Consider the following 17,578-nt stretch of genomic DNA (forward strand, 5'->3'; position numbering starts at 1 on the left):
CAGCAGTACCTCCTCTTCAGCGGCCCACACAACACAAACATCCTTTCAATTGATGGGATAAGAAAAGTGTCCAAAATATCAACGTAAACTTGTGCATTTATTGATGATGTAATGACAGCCATCTCCCCAGTGTTGTGTGGGCCGCTGAAGAGGAGGTACTGCTGGCCCACCACCACCAGATGGCGCCCTGCTTGGAGTGCGGGCTTCAAGCACGAGAGGGCATCGGAGCCACTGGGAGTGACAGCTGTCACTCATCATCGGCATCAACTGTCACTCATTCAACTCATCACCGTCACCATAAAGGCCGGACTGCAACTCCACCTCCTCGCCGAGAAATCAGCTACCTTGGAGGTAATACTCTCTGCTGTATTTAACACTGACTAATAGTCTGAACTTCTTTGCAGCCGTTTTCCTGTGGTGTTGCCTTATCTGTGGGCTTGGCATTTGGTGTGATCAGCGACGGCTTTGCTTCACACCCCAACCAGATATTTGGTTAGACAGGAGCTGCACGAGTGTGTGACTGGAGGTGGAGGTGCTCCCTCCCAAAAGAACACAGACTGTGGGATTACTGAGTGTGCGTACTCACACTCACCTGTGCTGTTTCTGTTCTCTGCCAGCAGTACCAGGTCTGACAGCTGGAGACGGTGACCACCTGGGGACCCAGGACTTGGCAGCTCCGGTGTTCTTCAGATCCGTTGGCGGTGAGGGCCGTGTGGGATCCGGCTCGATTCTGGACGGGCGTCTCCTGTCCTCAAGCCTGCCCACACGTCACCCAACGTGTAATTGACTGTAGTTCCAAACTGGTTGTTGTCTGTATTCCGTTGTGCACAATTTACAACATTAAATTGTTACTGTTTGGCTTATCCATTGCCCGTTCTTTTACGCCCCCTGTTGTGGATCCATGTTCCTACACTTTCACAACACCCAGTGCCTTTACCTGACATGCAGCCCCATATCATCAATGACTGTTTTTGAATAATCAGGTCCCATCTTATCTTAGGGATCTCATAGTACCATATCACCCCAATAGAGCACTTCGCTCTCAGACTTCAGGCTTACTTGTAGTTCCTAGGGTTTGTAAGAGTAGAATGGGAGGCAGAGCCTTCAGCTTTCAGGCTCCTCTCCTGTGGAACCAGCTCCCAATTCAGATCAGGGAGACAGACACCCTCTCTACTTTTAAGATTAGGCTTAAAACTTTCCTTTTTGCTAAAGCTTATAGTTAGGGCTGGATCAGGTGACCCTGAACCATCTCTTAGTTATGCTGCTATAGACTTAGACTGCTGGGGGGTTCCCATGATGCACTGAGTGTTTCTTTCTCTTTTTGCTCTGTATGCACCACTCTGCATTTAATCATTAGTGATTGATCTCTGCTCCCCTCCACAGCATGTCTTTTTCCTGGTTCTCTCCCTCAGCCCCAACCAGTCCCAGCAGAAGACTGCCCCTCCCTGAGCCTGGTTCTGCTGGAGGTTTCTTCCTGTTAAAAGGGAGTTTTTCCTTCCCACTGTCGCCAAGTGTTTGCTCACAGGGGGTCGTTTTGACCGTTGGGGTTTTTCCGTAATTATTGTATGGCCTTGCCTTACAATATAAAGCGCCTTGGGGCAACTGTTTGTTGTGATTTGGCGCTATATAAATAAAATTTATTTGATTTGATTTGACTGTGGAAATTTACATGTTCTCTTCAGGCAGTCATTTTTATAAATCTCATTGGAACGGCACCAAACAAAAGTTCCAGCATCATCACCTTGCCTAATGCAGATTCGAGATTCATCACTGAATATGACTTTCATCCAGTCATCCAAAGTCCACGATTGCTTTTCCTTAGCCCATTGTAACCTTGTTTTTTTCTGTTTAGGTGTTAATGATGGCTTTCGTTTAGCTTTTCTGTATGTAAATCCCATTTCCTTTAGGTGGTTTCTTACAGTTCAGTCACAGATGTTGACTCCAGTTTCCTCCCATTCGTTCATTTGTTTTGTTGTGCATTTTTGATTTTTGAGACATATTGCTTTAAGTTTTTGTCTTGACGCTTTGATGTCTTCCTTGGTCTACCAGTATGTTTGCCTTTAACATCCTTCCCATGTTGTTTGTATTTGGTCCAGAGTTTAGACACAGCTGACTGTGAACAACCAACATCTTTTGCAACATTGCATGATGATTTACCCTCTTTTAAGAGTTTGATAATCCTCTCCTTTGTTTCAATTGACATCTCTTGTGTTGGAGCCATGATTCATGTCAGTCCACTTGGTGCAACAGCTCTCCAAGGTGTGATCACTCCTTTTTAGATGCAGACTAACAAGCAGATCTGATTTGATGCAGGTGTTAGTTTTGGGGATGAAAATTTACAGGGTGATTCCATAATTTATTCCTCAGAATTGAGTGAGTCCATATTTTTTTCCCTCTGCTTGGTCTAAAAGAGTAACCATTACTGACTGCCACAATTTTTTTTCTTGATTTCTTATAGTGTTTCTTAAAGCCAGAAAGTTGCCATTTGAAATGACTTTAGTTTTGTGTCATGTCTGTGATCTGCTTTTTTTCTACAAAATTAAACAACTGAATGAACATCCTCCGAGGCCGGTGATTCCATGATTTTTGTCAGGGGTTGTATTTGTGGACATCCACACTTGAGTTTTGTTTGGTAGAATTTCTGTATTACTCTGTTTCTTGTCAGCACCTCGCCTCAGAACTCTGCATCTTCTATAGCCAGCCCAGTCTCACTTTTTTTCGTTCTCCCATCACGAAATGATTCAAATTTTCATGACAGTTTTTTTTTTAAATTCAGTATTACTAACCCTACTCATACCCCCAACCCTAACCTAAACCATAACCTAACCCGACTCCTTCCCCTGACCCTAGCCATAACCCCCCGACCCTCCCGCTGCACTTTTAATTACGTGCACCCGTCACAGAATGAATTAGAATAAATTCATGCTCCCGCGACGAAAATTTTGCACTTTTCGTGACAATATGACAAACCAATAGATTAATGGATAGTTCATGCTGCTGAATCATGACATGCCGTGAGACTGGGTTGTCTATAGCATAGCACAGATCAATAAATGAATCAATATTCCGTATGTGGAGTTGGTGGTATGAAGAGTTGATCTACAGATCGAAGTCATCTTGCACCACTAAGTATCAATTACTGACATATTTGTGTGTGTGTGTGGAGGGGGGGTCAATTTAAATATTTACATCACACCTCAATGATAATAATCAATCAATCAATCAATTTTTTTATATAGCGCCAAATCACAACAAACAGTTGCCCCAAGGCGCTTTATATTGTAAGGCAAGGCCATACAATAATTATGTAAAACCCCAACGGTCAAAATGACCCCCTGTGAGCAAGCACTTGGCTACAGTGGGAAGGAAAAACTCCCTTTTAACAGGAAGAAACCTCCAGCAGAACCAGGCTCATGGAGGGGCAGTCCTCTGCTGGGACCGGTTGGGGCTGAGGGAGAGAACCAGGAAAAAGACATGCTGTGGAGGGGAGCAGAGATAATAATAATAATTATGATGAGAAGAATAACTGAGGTGTTAAGGTATTGGCCCACAAACCACAAGCTGTGATCTACAGTGTCCCCTTGGCTGAAAACAGTTTTGGTGTTTTTTTTTTCCTGTCATTCTTTGACTACCACTGTAAAAATAAATGCTAATATGATTTTATGATTTGGGAAAAAAACAAAGACAAGACTGCCACTGTACACGTCAGCTTTGCCGCTGTGTGACTTCACAATGATGATAAATGAAGTCCATGAACTTTCTGCTGCATGATTAAAGCGTCTGCAGTGTGTTTTATTGTCTGGTTTCATGCTGCATCCCTGAAGCACAGTGTTATAATACAATGTTGTGTCATATAATCCTTCCCGTCTGACTTTTTACTGCTGTAATACTTAATTATTGCCAGGGAATCGATAATATATCTTATTCCATCCATCAAGGAATTCCATTTTCTTTGCTGTCTGTCTGTGTACGTGTGTGTGTGTGTGTGTGTGTGTGTGTGTGTGTGTGTGTGTGTGTGTGTGTGTGTGTGTGTGTGTGTGTGTGTGTGTGTGTGTGTGTGTGTGTGTGTGTGTGTGTGTGTGTCTGGCTGTTCGTGAGAAGGGTAACCCAAAAAGACATGAACAGATTTCAGTGAGGTCGAGGAAGAGTTTATTACACTTTTATGTGGAACCAGATCAAAGGGTACATCTTGACTTTGATCTCTGATCCAGGTTCTTTTGATTTGATGTATTCTGTATTTCTTTTGATTCTGTATTTCTGTCAGCTATTGATCCTGACTGCAGAATCAAATCCAGACAAACAAATGGGAACAAAAGCATCCTCTATCAGGGAGTCAGAGCAATTAGAAATCAGGATCAAAAATGTGTGATCTTGACACAGATAAGCAGCACAAAATGAAAGAGGATCAATGATCAGGAACACAGTTAGTGATTAAAATTAAAATTTAAGTTCAGAGATCAAACTCAAGTGTCTTTGGGGAAATTTGGAGAGGCGGTGACCTGGTGGTTAGAGAGGAGACCCTCTGGTCACATGACTCCTGGTCATGGAAAGCACCCTGACAGGGATGTCGGTATCACTGTGTTGTCAGCTTCTGTGTCAGATGGAAAAATGCTAGAGAACTACAACCCTTTTATTCAGAAGTGTACTTTGGTCTAGATATTGATCACAACCTGGTGTACAGAAAAAAATTGTTTCACAGGTTACAGGTTGTTAACTAGTGGAATTTGGTTTGAGGCTGAACACGAATTAAAGTTGAGTGTGGGGCTCACTGAGTGCTTTTGTAGTTATTCATTCATTACACGGGCCTTGTGCGAGGTTTAAATTGTGGTTAACAGTGCCTCTTTCTGCAACACGTGGGGCGTCTACCTGTGTTATAGAAGAGGGTAGCGATGAAGGTGCAGTTCTTGAAGAAAGTGTTGCTGGAGGTAATGTCTTCAAAGTAACACTCCTCAAACCATGAGTCCTCGAACACCATAGATCTCATTTTCAGATTCATGAACCTACAGGAGGAAGATCGGCAAAGAGGTAATGAAAAAAGTGCCAAAGGGAAGAGTGAGGATGGAAGGGAGGAAAAAATAAGTGATAGAGCAAAGTGTACACACTTGTCGTTGAAGTACTCTCCTTGACGGTGGACCTGATTCTCCAGGGTGAAGTTAAAGGTCACATGTTCTACTTTCTCCTTGACAAAGACCTTTGTACGTGAGGCATACTCCTGCTTCTGCAGATACTTGATCATGTCAGGGAACCACACTGTCAGGCCGTAATAGCTGGAAGAGGACAGAGAGTGCTGCAGTCACAAAAAAAAAAAGACAAACCTAATGGAACAAAGGAAGACATCATCTCCCACTGTTTACCACCTGTTAATAAATGGAGGGAGGAGGGGCACATTTGTGGGTAGAGATTTGATAATTTGGTAATCACATTTGATCAAATTTATACCTGAGTGAGTTATCTACCATGCCAAGAAATGGTAAATGCATCAATGTACATCAGGATAATACTATTGATTCCTGGTCCCTTGGCTGACTTCCACAAAACTGCATGTGTGGATGCCAGTCAAACCCAAAATTTATCATGAAGGGTTTGTTTTCATAAAGGTCAATGTCATTAGGGTCAAAGATCAAAATTTTGATTTTCACCAAAGTTGGTACACATTCCAAAATTACACAGGTGAGATAAAATTTAACAAAGGTCAACCAAATTGGATCAAGGTAATTTGGGTTAAAAGTCAAAATATGTTTTTAACTACAATTTGAACCTAACCTGGCACCCTTATGGAGGTATGTTCTGGCATTACCAAGGCAAGGTCAAATTTGCAAAAAGTCAATCACTGAGGTCAAGGCAATTTGGGTCAGAAGTCAATATTTAAGTTTCTCTGTCATGGTCTGCCTTTTGTCCTTGGCCTTTTTAATCTCTTGTGTGTAGTTTGTCTGTTTTCTCTCCAGGTGGCACGCTGCAGAGCCAAGGAACACCTGCAACTCATGTTCTCCTTGCAGCTGATGCCCATGAGCTCCTGATCATGAGCCGACTACTTAAACCCCAGTTCTGAGCTCAGTCTTGGCCAGAGTCTTCGGTGACCCTGACCTGCAAGAGTCTTCCGTGACTCTCCATGGCTTTCCATGATACTCCGTGAGCCTTCCATGAAAAATCCATAACCCTGTCTACACTGACACTTCCATGCGCTCTGACATCTGAGGTTCCTGCAGCTCATTTCAAGGTAACCTGGCCACCTCTAATTCCCGTATTAGAGCTTGTTGATTTTTTGGTGTTTCCAGACACTTTCCTGCGTGGCTCCCACACCACACTACATCACTTTGGAACTCATCTGCTCTCAGCCTCAGAGCGCATAGCTCTGCCGCATTCAGCTAAGTTCCTGCACGTCTGTGAGATCCCGTTCTCATGCTACTCCTGTTTGTGACTGTGCATGACTAAGAACTGTTTCCAAGAATTAGTACCAAGAACTGTTTCTAAGAACTAATTCCTAGAACTGTTTTTCCAAGAACTGTATGAGCTCTGATGCAAAACAACTAAGAACTTTCTGAGTTGTTTCTAAAGCCAGGTCCTGCTTAATAAAAACTGCATCATAAGATGTGCAGCGTCTGACCTCTGACCTCTGAGGACAGTTCATGAACTGTGAACGTTCTTGCCTAAAGCCTACAGTGAACTGTTTGTGGTTAAAGGCTTCCAGTGTTACGAGTGCAATCACTCACCTCTGTTCTCCTCCGTCCTCGTAGTTCCTCATTCTTGGCTCTCTGCGTCCCACCTGGCTCCAGTTCCAGCTCCATATACTGTAGGGCTCCAGCTCATTCTCAGACTCCCAAGTCTGGCCCCGTGTGCACCGCAGCTCCCGAACTTCCACCACTATATGTGGGCCCGGTCTCGGCTCAGCAGGCTTCCTTCAGCTCAGCACCTCAGTTATTTATTATTGTAAACCAAGCTCTTTTCATTCACAACCTGTTCTGGTTCTTGCTCCCAGCGTTTGAGTCCATCCCCTGTACCAGTCCGGTCCTGTCCGGACCTCTAACCATAACATTCTCACTGCTATTTGCACCAAGTTTGACACATATAGAGATATGTTAAAGAATTGCCCAGCAAGGTCAATCACTGGGGTCAATGTCTTGTCTGCCTGTTTGTTGGTCAAATCCTCTCAGGTCCTTTTGCTGATTTTTACCAAAGTTTGTATATCAATGAAGGTTGAACCTGAAATTGGTCTTAAAGAATTAATTTTGACAAAGATCAAGGAATTTGGTCTTCAACCTGATTTGGACCAAATATGACAAGGTCAGTCATTTGAGTGAAATGTCAGGTTGCTGTAGCCTTTACTGTCTTCATGCTCAGACGTACTATTACCTAGTTAAGTATGAAATATAAAGCCTTTTGTGTGCTGTGCAATGTCTGTGGCACAGTCTCTGTCAGTGATTGTCTTGCTGATTAACAGTAGGTGTGCAAGATTCACAAACAACCCAGAAAAAGTTGCACAGTTCCTTTTCTTACCTGAAGGACATAGAGAACCACACAGCCATCATCATGTAGGTCGTACGGCGATACTCAGGAGAGAAGACAGTCTGGAAATTACTCCACACCTGAAGAAGTATACATAGACACAGAAATGCAAATGGAGGAAATAGTCAGCAGGTAACAAATAAACACCAGACGTCTCTGTAAATTGACTCAAAGCAATAAACTCCAAATCCCAGAATTCCTTTTTAGATGTAGTCTAAACTAACAGGTGGCATGTGATCCAGTGACACACAACAGACTGGAGAAACTGCAAATCATGTATCACTAAAACAACACGTCTCAGGCCATTTCGTGGTGACATCACAAAAACTAAATTACTCTTATTAGGTCATGACACTGTCACGAAGTGTCACATTTTCATGAGGGGCGCACAAATTCATTTCGTGACAGTATCATGAAATGCAGAGTGACGCGGGGAAGGGAGAGGTCTGTGGGGGTTATGGTTAGGGGAAGGTATAGGGTTAGAAATATTAAAATAAAAATTTAAAAAACTGTCACAAAAATATGTCATTTTGTGATGGGAGCAAGAAAAAAATCATGAACCTGGGCTGCACTAAACATGACAAATTAGATCAATAAGAATTTACTTCTGAGTGAAGTTTAGTTGAAAGCATTTGCAGACCAAGTAGTGACATGTTAACTTTGTTATAATAAAATATGCTGATGTGCCAGTGCCCCTGACATTTTGTTGCAATTCACTTCTTTAAAGTTAGTGTTTGCTCTCATGTTTTTGTTTTTTTTTTTTACCTGTTTTTAGAAACAACCCCAAAATGGTGGAAATTTTGGATGCCATCTGGGATTTTGAAAAAGCCACAAGGGGGTTTTAAAGGACATTTAGTGTGTGATTCTATACATTTTATGGGCTTATCCTAAAAAAAAAAAAAAAAGTCAGCTTGTTCTGCAACATTTCCATTATTTGCCCATGTTTGATCTAATGCTTTTGGGCTACTAATACGCCTCCAAAAAAAACAAGGTCAAAATAAAAATGAATGAAAAGTTCATCACCTGATGGAAGAGTGCTGTGAGTTTTATCCTCCATTTCTCATGCCAGGCGGCGCTCTCACTTATGGGCACCAGTTCATCCATCTGCTTCACGGTTTTGATGGTGGTCACCTTGAAGCACCAACACCATCATTCACTGTTTAGATTTCACTGTCAAGTTTAACAATTGGTAGTTTTTAATTGTAAACTACAATTTATAGAACACTTTCTACAAAATATTCATATCAAACTATACACGCAAATTAGTTGGACACATAGTATAGTCACTTTAACTTCGACTGCTCTTGTGGTGTAGTGTTTGCAGAAAGTTGCATTTGCCCAATTTGTCACAATCTGCACTTAATACACTTGTAGAATTTTGTCAGTAATATGGTTCTTTAAAGTAGTTAATGACATAAAGAGAAGAAGCAACAGTAAATCTGTCTTTTCTTATAAACACAGAAAACCTTTAACCATGTTGCTCCTCATACAGTAGTGTTCAGAATAATAGTAGTGCCATGTGACTAAAAAGATTAATCCAGGTTTTGAGTATACGAGGTCTATTAGAAATGTATCCAACCTTATTATTTTTTTCAAAAACCATATGGATTTGAATCACGTGTGATTGTGTCAGCCAAGCTTGAACCTTCGTGCGCATGCGTGAGTTTTTTCACACCTGTCGGTTGCGTCATTCGCCTGTGAGCAGGCTTTGAGTGAGGAGTGGTCCACCCCTCGTCGTTTTTTTCATTGTTTAGGAATGGCTCAGAGACTGCCACTTTGCTTGATTAAAATTTTTTCAGAAACTGTGGGGGTCATCAAAGTGGACACCATTTGAGAAATTCAGATGGGTTTTGGTGAAAATTTTATGGGCTTCAAAGAGATTACGGAGTGTTACTGTCGCTTTAAAGACGGCCCAGAGCGACTGGTGGTGCGCCGCGCTCCGAAGCCACCATCGACAGGCTGAGCGACCATTTCATTTTAAACGGATGGCTGTATGGATCCGTGACCATCGTGTGCAATTTCTCTGGTTATCACAAGAGCTGGACATCAACCATTTTCCGGCAGATTTCACTTTTAACAAGAGATTTTGTCATGGAAAGCCGAGCGGAGGCTTCGCGCGTCACGATGGATTCGCTACTGGAGCGAGACAAAACCACCTCCGTTTTGGTCTCACAGGACAGCTTTGAGATGGCATTCAGACAGCTGTCGGTGGTTTTTCCATCGAGTGATTATCCGAGAAATTGTGGATGTGCCTGGACATGCCAGAACATGTCCTGTGAGGCTTCATCACGGCGTTGCTTTGCACCATGCGGCACCGCCGCAACGCGCGAAGCCTCCGCTCCTCTTTCCATGACAAAAACTCCTGTAACAGTGGAATGTGCCATTCATTTCCAAACTGGATGCTGTGTTTTATCCGGGATGTCATCTGGCTAGCACAGGAATTGTGAAAAGACATGGACATCAGCACTTTTTCGGCATATTGAGACAGACGTGCGGAGGAATTCCATGCGTCACGGCGGTGCCGCATGGCGCAAAGCAACGCCGTGATGAAGCCTCACAGGACATGTTCTGGCATGTCCAGGCACATCCACAATTTCTCGGATAATCACTCGATGGAAAAACCACCGACAGCTGTCTGAACGCCATCTCAAAGCCGTCCTGTGAGACCAAAACGGAGGTGGTTTTGTCTCGCTCCAGTAGCGAATCCATCGTGACGCACGAAGCCTCCGCTCGGCTTTCCATGACAAAATCTCTTGTTAAAAGTGAAATCTGCCGGAAAATGGTTGATGTCCAGCTCTTGTGATAACCAGAGAAATTGCACACGATGGTAACGGATCCATACAGTCATCCGTTTAGAAATTAAATGGTCGCTCAGCCTGTCGATGGCGGCTTCGGAGCACAGCACACCACCAGTCGCTCAGGGCCATCCTTAAAGCGACAGTAACACTCCGTAATCTCTTTGAAGCCCATAAAATTTTCACCAAAAACCATCTGAATTTCTCGAATGGTGTCCACTTTGATGTCCCTCACAGTTTCTGAAAATATTTTGATCAAGCAAAGCGGCAGTCTCCGAGCCATTCCTAAACAATGAAAAAAACAACGAGAGGGGTGGACCGCTCCTCACTCAAAGCCTGCTCACAAGCGAATTATGCAACCAACAGGCGTAAAAAAACTCACGCATGCGCACGAAGGTTCAAGTTTGGCTGATACAATCACACGTGATTCAAATCCATATGGTTTTTAAAAAAATAATAAGGTCGGATACTTTTCTAATAGACCTCGTATTTCTTATTGTTACATGGGAAACAAGGTACCATGCATCCTTTTTGTCCATTTTAAAGCATTGGAGATCATGTAGATGAACAGCCTATAATTTTTTGCACCTGCGTATAAGTTTTCCCCTGTCCAATCAACTTTTTAATCAAAGTACGCTGTTCTTCTGAACAATGTCTTGAACGTCCCATTTTCCTCAGGCTTTCAAAGAGAAAAGCATGTTCAACAGGTGCTGGCTTCATCCTTAAATAGGGGACACCTGATTCACACCTGTTTGTTCCACAAAATTGACGAACTCACTGACTGAATGCCACACTACTATTATTGTGAACACCCCTTTTCTACTTTTTTACTAATAGCCCAATTTCATAGCCTTAAGAGTGTGCATATCATGAATGCTTGGTCTTGTTGGATTTGTGAGAATCTACTGAATCTACTGGTACCTTGTTTCCCATGTAACAATAAGAAATATACTCAAAACCTGGATTAATCGTTTTAGTCACATAGCACTACTATTATTATGAACACTACTGTAAGTGCAGTAATCATGCAGTAACCATGACAACATTATTTCCTCCAAATGTCCTACGTGTTGTGAGTGTCATGAGTGTGACTTACAGAGAAAACTCTCTCTGGGTAACCTTTGGCCCTCATGTTGGTGTCATGGACCTGCTTCAGAATCATCCATGCCTCATCATGTTTTCCATTCTGCAGGGGGGGAAATGCAGTATCACATCTGTATGATAATCAGCACTTAAAAAAAGCTAGGTCCCATCCTGCATGTGAACCCCCGACACAGAGTACTGGGACACTTACATCCATTATTTATTTATATTTGCTACATCTGTAATTTGTGATTGAGGAAACTGACAATGTGAGGTGAAAGTGTTTATCACAGTCAGGAACTGAGTCTTTTGCACAGTTATGCTTTCAGACATCCTGATTCAAATCTCCTTAAAGAGCTGGAGGTTAAATGTAACACATTGTAGTGTCATCAGCATTTATATAGTTTTGCATGTTTGTTATTCATACAGCTTTTATTGAAATATTAACAAGGCATTCACTGATTATAAAGTAAATCAGCTTGCCTAAATATAATTAGCATCATAACTGGTCACTGCAAGCCTGAGAGGCTTTTATTTGTATTTATTTCACAAATGTAGCTCATACGAAATGAATCACCATAAAGGATGATGGAACTTATGCCTTAATAGAATTTTAATAGAATTTTCGTCACTGCCAAAAATATATTTCCGTAATCTGGACCCATTATCCATTATCTGCTCCTTCACGTTGAAAGGAGACAGCTGAGGAGGTTCAGGCATCTGGTAAGGATGCCCCCTAGGCGCCTCCCTAGGGAGGTGTTCCAGGTACGTCCACCTGGGAGGAGACCCTGGGGAAGGTCCAGGAGAGATTATATCTCTACACTGGCCTGGGAACGCCCCAAGATCACCCAATTAGAGCTGGTTAATGTGGCCTGGGAAAGGAAAGTTTGGGGTGCCCTGCTGAAGCTGTTACCCCTGCGACCCAAATCAGGATAAGTGGTTGAAGATGAGTGAGCATCTGGACCCCATAAAATCTCTTCCATCATGTGCTGTAATTATCCATATCCCAACACATACATGTTGTTGGTAATTGTTTGATTGATTGATTTATCAATCACAATAAAGTTGCTTCAAGGCGCTTCACACAAGTAAAGTCTAACCTTACCAATCTCCAGAGCAAGCACACAGGAGACAGTGGTAAGCAAAAACTCCATCTGAGGAAGAAACCCCAAGCAGAACAGACCCTCTGCCTGGGCCATGCCACCGACACAAATTACAAAAACAATTCCTAATAAAATGAATTAAAAAGTAAAAAGCATAGTAACATACTATGTCAGTATGCTAGCCATACAAAAGGGAAAATAAGTGTGTCTTAAGTCCTCTCTTTTGCAGCAAACACTGTTGAATTGAAAATGTGATGAAAACCCTGGACAGGCCACCAGTCTATCATAGGGCCACATACAGACATATAGAGTAGATGGTCAGTTTAAAGTTTCCAGTTCACCGAACCTGCTTGTCTTTGAAAGTGGGAGACTACCTGAAAGGAACCCACGCAAACAAGGGGAGAACATACAAACTCCACAAAGAATGGACCGGGTGAGAATTGACCCCATGACCTTCTTGCTGTGAGGCTACAGTGCTAACCACTGAGGCACTGTGCTGACCTTAAAAAAAGTGTTAAATACCTAATATTTATAAACGCAGGCTTTCTTTGAAGAAGTCTCCAGCAATTTATTTTTAAGAAGGTTGTATTTAGTTAGATATTTACTATCGTTTTACTATTGACTGAACATCATTGTAATGTCATGTACAACTCCCAGGCACTGACAATTTGTTTTTACGCATAATTTGCAAATGATGTTCACAATTTGTTGAATTTATTTTGGTTTTAAATGTCACTTTTTAGGAGGAGGAGGGGTTTAGGCATTTCAAATTATGGTAGTCTGTGGTTTTGTACACACCTAACACAACCCCTGGCAAAAATTATGGAATCACCGGCCTCGGAGGATGTTCATTCAGTTGTTTCATTTTGTAGAAAAAAAGCAGATCACAGACATGACACAAAACTAAAGTCATTTCAAATGGCAACTTTCTGGCTTTAAGAAACACTATAAGAAATCAGGAAAAAAAATTGTGGCAGTCAGTAACGGTTACTTTTTTAGACCAAGCAGAGGGAAAAAAATATGGAATCACTCAATTCTGAGGAAAAAAATTATGGAATCATGAAAAACAAAAGAACACTCCAATACATCACTAGTATTTTGTTGCACCACCTCTGGCTTTTATAACAGCTTGCAGTCTCTGAGGCATGGACTTAATGAGTGACAAACAGTACTCTTCATCAATCTGGCTCCAACTTTCTCTGATTGCTGTTGCCAGATCAGCTTTGCAGGTTGGAGCCTTGTCATGGACCATTTTCTTCAACTTCCACCAAAGATTTTCAATTGGATTAAGATCCGGACTATTTGCAGGCCATGACATTGACCCTATGTGTCTTTTTGCAAGGAATGTTTTCACAGTTTTTGCTCTATGGCAAGATGCATTATCATCTTGAAAAATGATTTCATCATCCCCAAACATCCTTTCAATTGATGGGATAAGAAAAGTGTCCAAAATATCAACGTAAACTTGTGCATTTATTGATGATGTAATGGCAGCCATCTCCCCAGTGCCTTTACCTGACATGCAGCCCCATATCATCAATGACTGTGGAAATTTACATGTTCTCTTCAGGCAGTCATCTTTATAAATCTCATTGGAACGGCACCAAACAAAAGTTCCAGCATCATCACCTTGCCCAATGCAGATTCGAGATTCATCACTGAATATGACTTTCATCCAGTCATCCACAGTCCACGATTGCTTTTCCTTAGCCCATTGTAACCTTGTTGTTTCTGTTCATGTGTTAATGATGGCTTTAATTTAGCTTTTCTGTATGTAAATCACATTTCCTTTAGGCGGTTTCTTACAGTTTGGTCACAGACGACTTCAGTTTCCTCCCATTCGTTCCTCATTTGTTTTGTTGTGCATTTTCGATTTTTGAGACATATTGCTTTAAGTTTTCTGTCTTGACGCTTTGATGTCTTCCTTGGACTACCAGTATGTTTGCCTTTAACAACCTTCCCATGTTGTTTGTATTTGGTCCAGAGTTTAGACACAGCTGACTGTGAACAACCAACATCTTTTGCAACATTGCGTGATGATTTACCCTCTTTTAAGAGTTTCATAATCCTCTCCTTTGTTTCAATTGACATCTCTCGTGTTGAAGCCATGAGTCATGTCAGTCCACTTGGTGCAACAGCTCTCCAAGGTGTGATCACTCCTTTTTAGATGCAGAATAACGAGCAGATCTGATTTGATGCAGGTGTTAGTTTTGGGGATGAAAATTTACAGGGTGATTTCATAATTTATTCCTCAGAATTGAGTGATTCCATATTTTTTTCCCTCTGCTTGGTCTAAAAAGTAACCGTTACTGACTGCCACAATTTTTTTTCTTGATTTCTTATAGTGTTTCTTAAAGCCAGAAAGTTGCCATTTGAAATGACTTTAGTTTTGTGTCATGTCTGTGATCTGCTTTTTTTCTACAAAATTAAACAACTGAATGAACATCCTCCCAGGCCGGTGATTCCATAATTATTGCCAGGGGTTGTAGCTTTCAACTGTGACGGCAACAATCTAGATTCTGTATTTCAGGGCCTCCACATAAAAGTATGACAACCTTCCCAGAGTGACAGGAAAGAAAAGGTTATGTAATGGCTCAGACTTATCCAACATGGCTGCAGGAGACGTTAACGAGTAAATGTGTCCATAATTAATGCCTACAGATGCAACACACAGGTCTGTGCAGACACCCTCTGACAAAAGTTATGTCATATGGACCACAGAGGATCCTTGAACACTTGCAGATGCAGAAAGTATAATTTAGCCACAGTCTGGGGACTGGCTGCCACCAGGGCTACCATCCAAGTTCTGACTGTCACAGAGAAAGGGGTGGTTTTATAGGGATTTCACAGGTCTGTGAAAATGGAATCAAGGGGGATTTTGTGGAATTGCCCTGCTGCAAAAAAAAGGAAAAAAAAAAGAAAGAAAAACAACAACAAAAAAGTGTTTAATTTAAAGCCAGTATTCTGGAACAGCTTCATTCTGTACTTGTGAGATTTTGTGCAATTGAAATTAAAAGTACAAAAGTAATAAATCAGTCTTCTAAAGCATCGTTTAGACTTTTGTTTGTTATTTAAAAGTGTGTTAACCTCCTTGTTTTGATAGTAGAGAAGCTTGAATCTTCGACTGGACTGGGTTGCTTGACGTGAGGACGTTTCGCTTCAAATCACAGAAGCTTCCTCAGCTAAAATTCTTGCTCTGGTAGTCTGACTTCTGTCTTGACTCTTGTAGAGAAGAATAAACAGAAGCCAACAAAAGCTGGAGTTTTTAACCTAACCAGACCCCTCCTACAGAGAGGCCAACTGCTATAGGCTAGTGACTAAACAATAGCTCTAATTAGCACCTATTGTGCTCTAGTAGTGCTCTAGTGCTCTAGGTGCTAATTAGAGCTATTGTTTAGTCACTAGCCTATAGCAGTCGGCCTCTCGGTAGGAGGGGTCTGGTTAGGTTAAAAACTCCAGCTTTTGTTGGCTTCTGGTTTATTCTTCTCTACAAGAGTCAAGACAGAAGTCAGACTACCAGAGCAAGAATTTTAGCTGAGGAAGCTTCTGTGATTTGAAGCGAAACGTCCTCACGTCAAGCAACCCAGTCCAGTCGAAGATTCAAGCTTCTCTACTATGGAAACCACCTGGACAATTGAGAGCCTACACAGAAACATTGCGACCTCCTTGTTTTGCCAACAACAAAAAAAAGGGGGGGGAGGGGGGTTAGGCCCCCAAATCTTGACTTGTTGGAAAATGTTGAAAAAGGGGCATTTTTCTTTCCCGGAAAAAGTATGTGGTGCCACATGTCATGCCACTAACATGACCGGGAATTTAGCCCGTCGTTATTCTGTCTGTACTATGAACACCAACAAAGTAAGAGCTGTACTGCCAAGACTGGCTGTGAGATTTCACTTTAGATTTTTTACTTTAAACATGTTTTCAAAAATCTAGAGCAGGTTGAATCTGCCATGTCTTACTGTCTATGTCAGAATTCTAATATGCATCAGAGCATTATTCATCCTACCCTGCTGCACTAATGATAAATACTGTACTTGCGCATATTTATTCAAATGATGCCGGAAAAATGTGCAAGCACCAATTTTGTGTTGTGTTTTTGTGTAAGTGCACTGAGGGTCACGGAGCATCCAGGTCACTGTGAATTAAAATATGCTAATGTTTTCAGAGGCTGAACGCTGACCTCCAGGTAGAAGCGAGGACTCTCAGGCATGGTGGTGAGGGCAGAGATGGCCGCCACTGATGGGAAGGCACACACCAACACGAAGACACGCCAGCTGTGGAACTGGTATGCGGAGCCCATCTGGAAACTCCAGCCTGCATGAGGAGAGTGAGGGGACGTGTAAAAACGACGACCGTGGAAAACATCATCACAGGTGATTTGTCAGGTTTGCTCTGTTTTTAGCATCCAAGCTGCTCCTGTTTCAGTCATGTCTAACCAGCAGAAAAATATGAGCATTTCAAAGAGTCCTCTTGTGGGAAGGTACAGCAACTTATATTGTGTTTGACATAAAACACAGGATAATATAACTACATGTATATCACTGACAAAGTTAGGTTTTTGCAAGTCAAAATAATAGTGATTTAATGAATATCCAGCATCAACACTCCAGCAACATAATGCGTAAAACATCAAATTCTTCTTAATTTCACTGATACACCAATAAAATGGAAACATCCACAATTGTTATCATTATAGTTTTGTTGTTTTAAAATTGAGAGAAACAGATATACAATATGGTTTAGCTAATTAGATCGCACAGTTTTTCCTCACCGTAGTGTGGGATGATGGCCCAGGCCATGGCGGAGGCGTAGATACCACCAATCATCCAGAACATGCAGAGCCAGCTAAGATGTTCTCCTCGCTTCTCCTGGGCCAGGAACTCAGAGTAATAAGAAAACACAATGGGAATGGAGCCGCCAATGCTGTAATGTAAGATGAGAAAAACAAAACGTTTGGGAGTGATTACAAAAATTAAACAAGAACGAGAAAACAGATACAGCTAGAGGGCGAAACAGCAAGTGAGTCAGAGAAGAGAGCAGAGCAAAGAGAAATGAGGGTAATCTGAGAAACGGCAATGGAAATGAACAAAACAA

The 17,578-nt window shown here is 41.9% G+C and overlaps 1 protein-coding gene across 1 annotated transcript in view; it reads right to left on the bottom strand.

Moving 5' to 3' along the window:
• The window catches only part of sv2a (synaptic vesicle glycoprotein 2A), a 141,173-nt gene that overhangs the window by 43,672 nt on the left and 79,923 nt on the right, over positions 1-17,578 (bottom strand). The window contains exons 3-9 of the mRNA XM_034174242.1: positions 17,256-17,407; positions 16,665-16,798; positions 11,395-11,484; positions 8,527-8,634; positions 7,495-7,583; positions 5,103-5,267; positions 4,867-5,000 (exon numbers count right to left, since the gene is read on the bottom strand). Coding sequence (XP_034030133.1) covers positions 4,867-5,000; positions 5,103-5,267; positions 7,495-7,583; positions 8,527-8,634; positions 11,395-11,484; positions 16,665-16,798; positions 17,256-17,407 — 872 coding nt within the window. The remainder of the gene's footprint in view (positions 1-4,866; positions 5,001-5,102; positions 5,268-7,494; positions 7,584-8,526; positions 8,635-11,394; positions 11,485-16,664; positions 16,799-17,255; positions 17,408-17,578) is intronic.

The sequence above is a fragment of the Thalassophryne amazonica genome, chromosome 7 (assembly GCF_902500255.1).
Source record: "Thalassophryne amazonica chromosome 7, fThaAma1.1, whole genome shotgun sequence".
NCBI classification, from domain to species: domain Eukaryota; kingdom Metazoa; phylum Chordata; class Actinopteri; order Batrachoidiformes; family Batrachoididae; genus Thalassophryne; species Thalassophryne amazonica.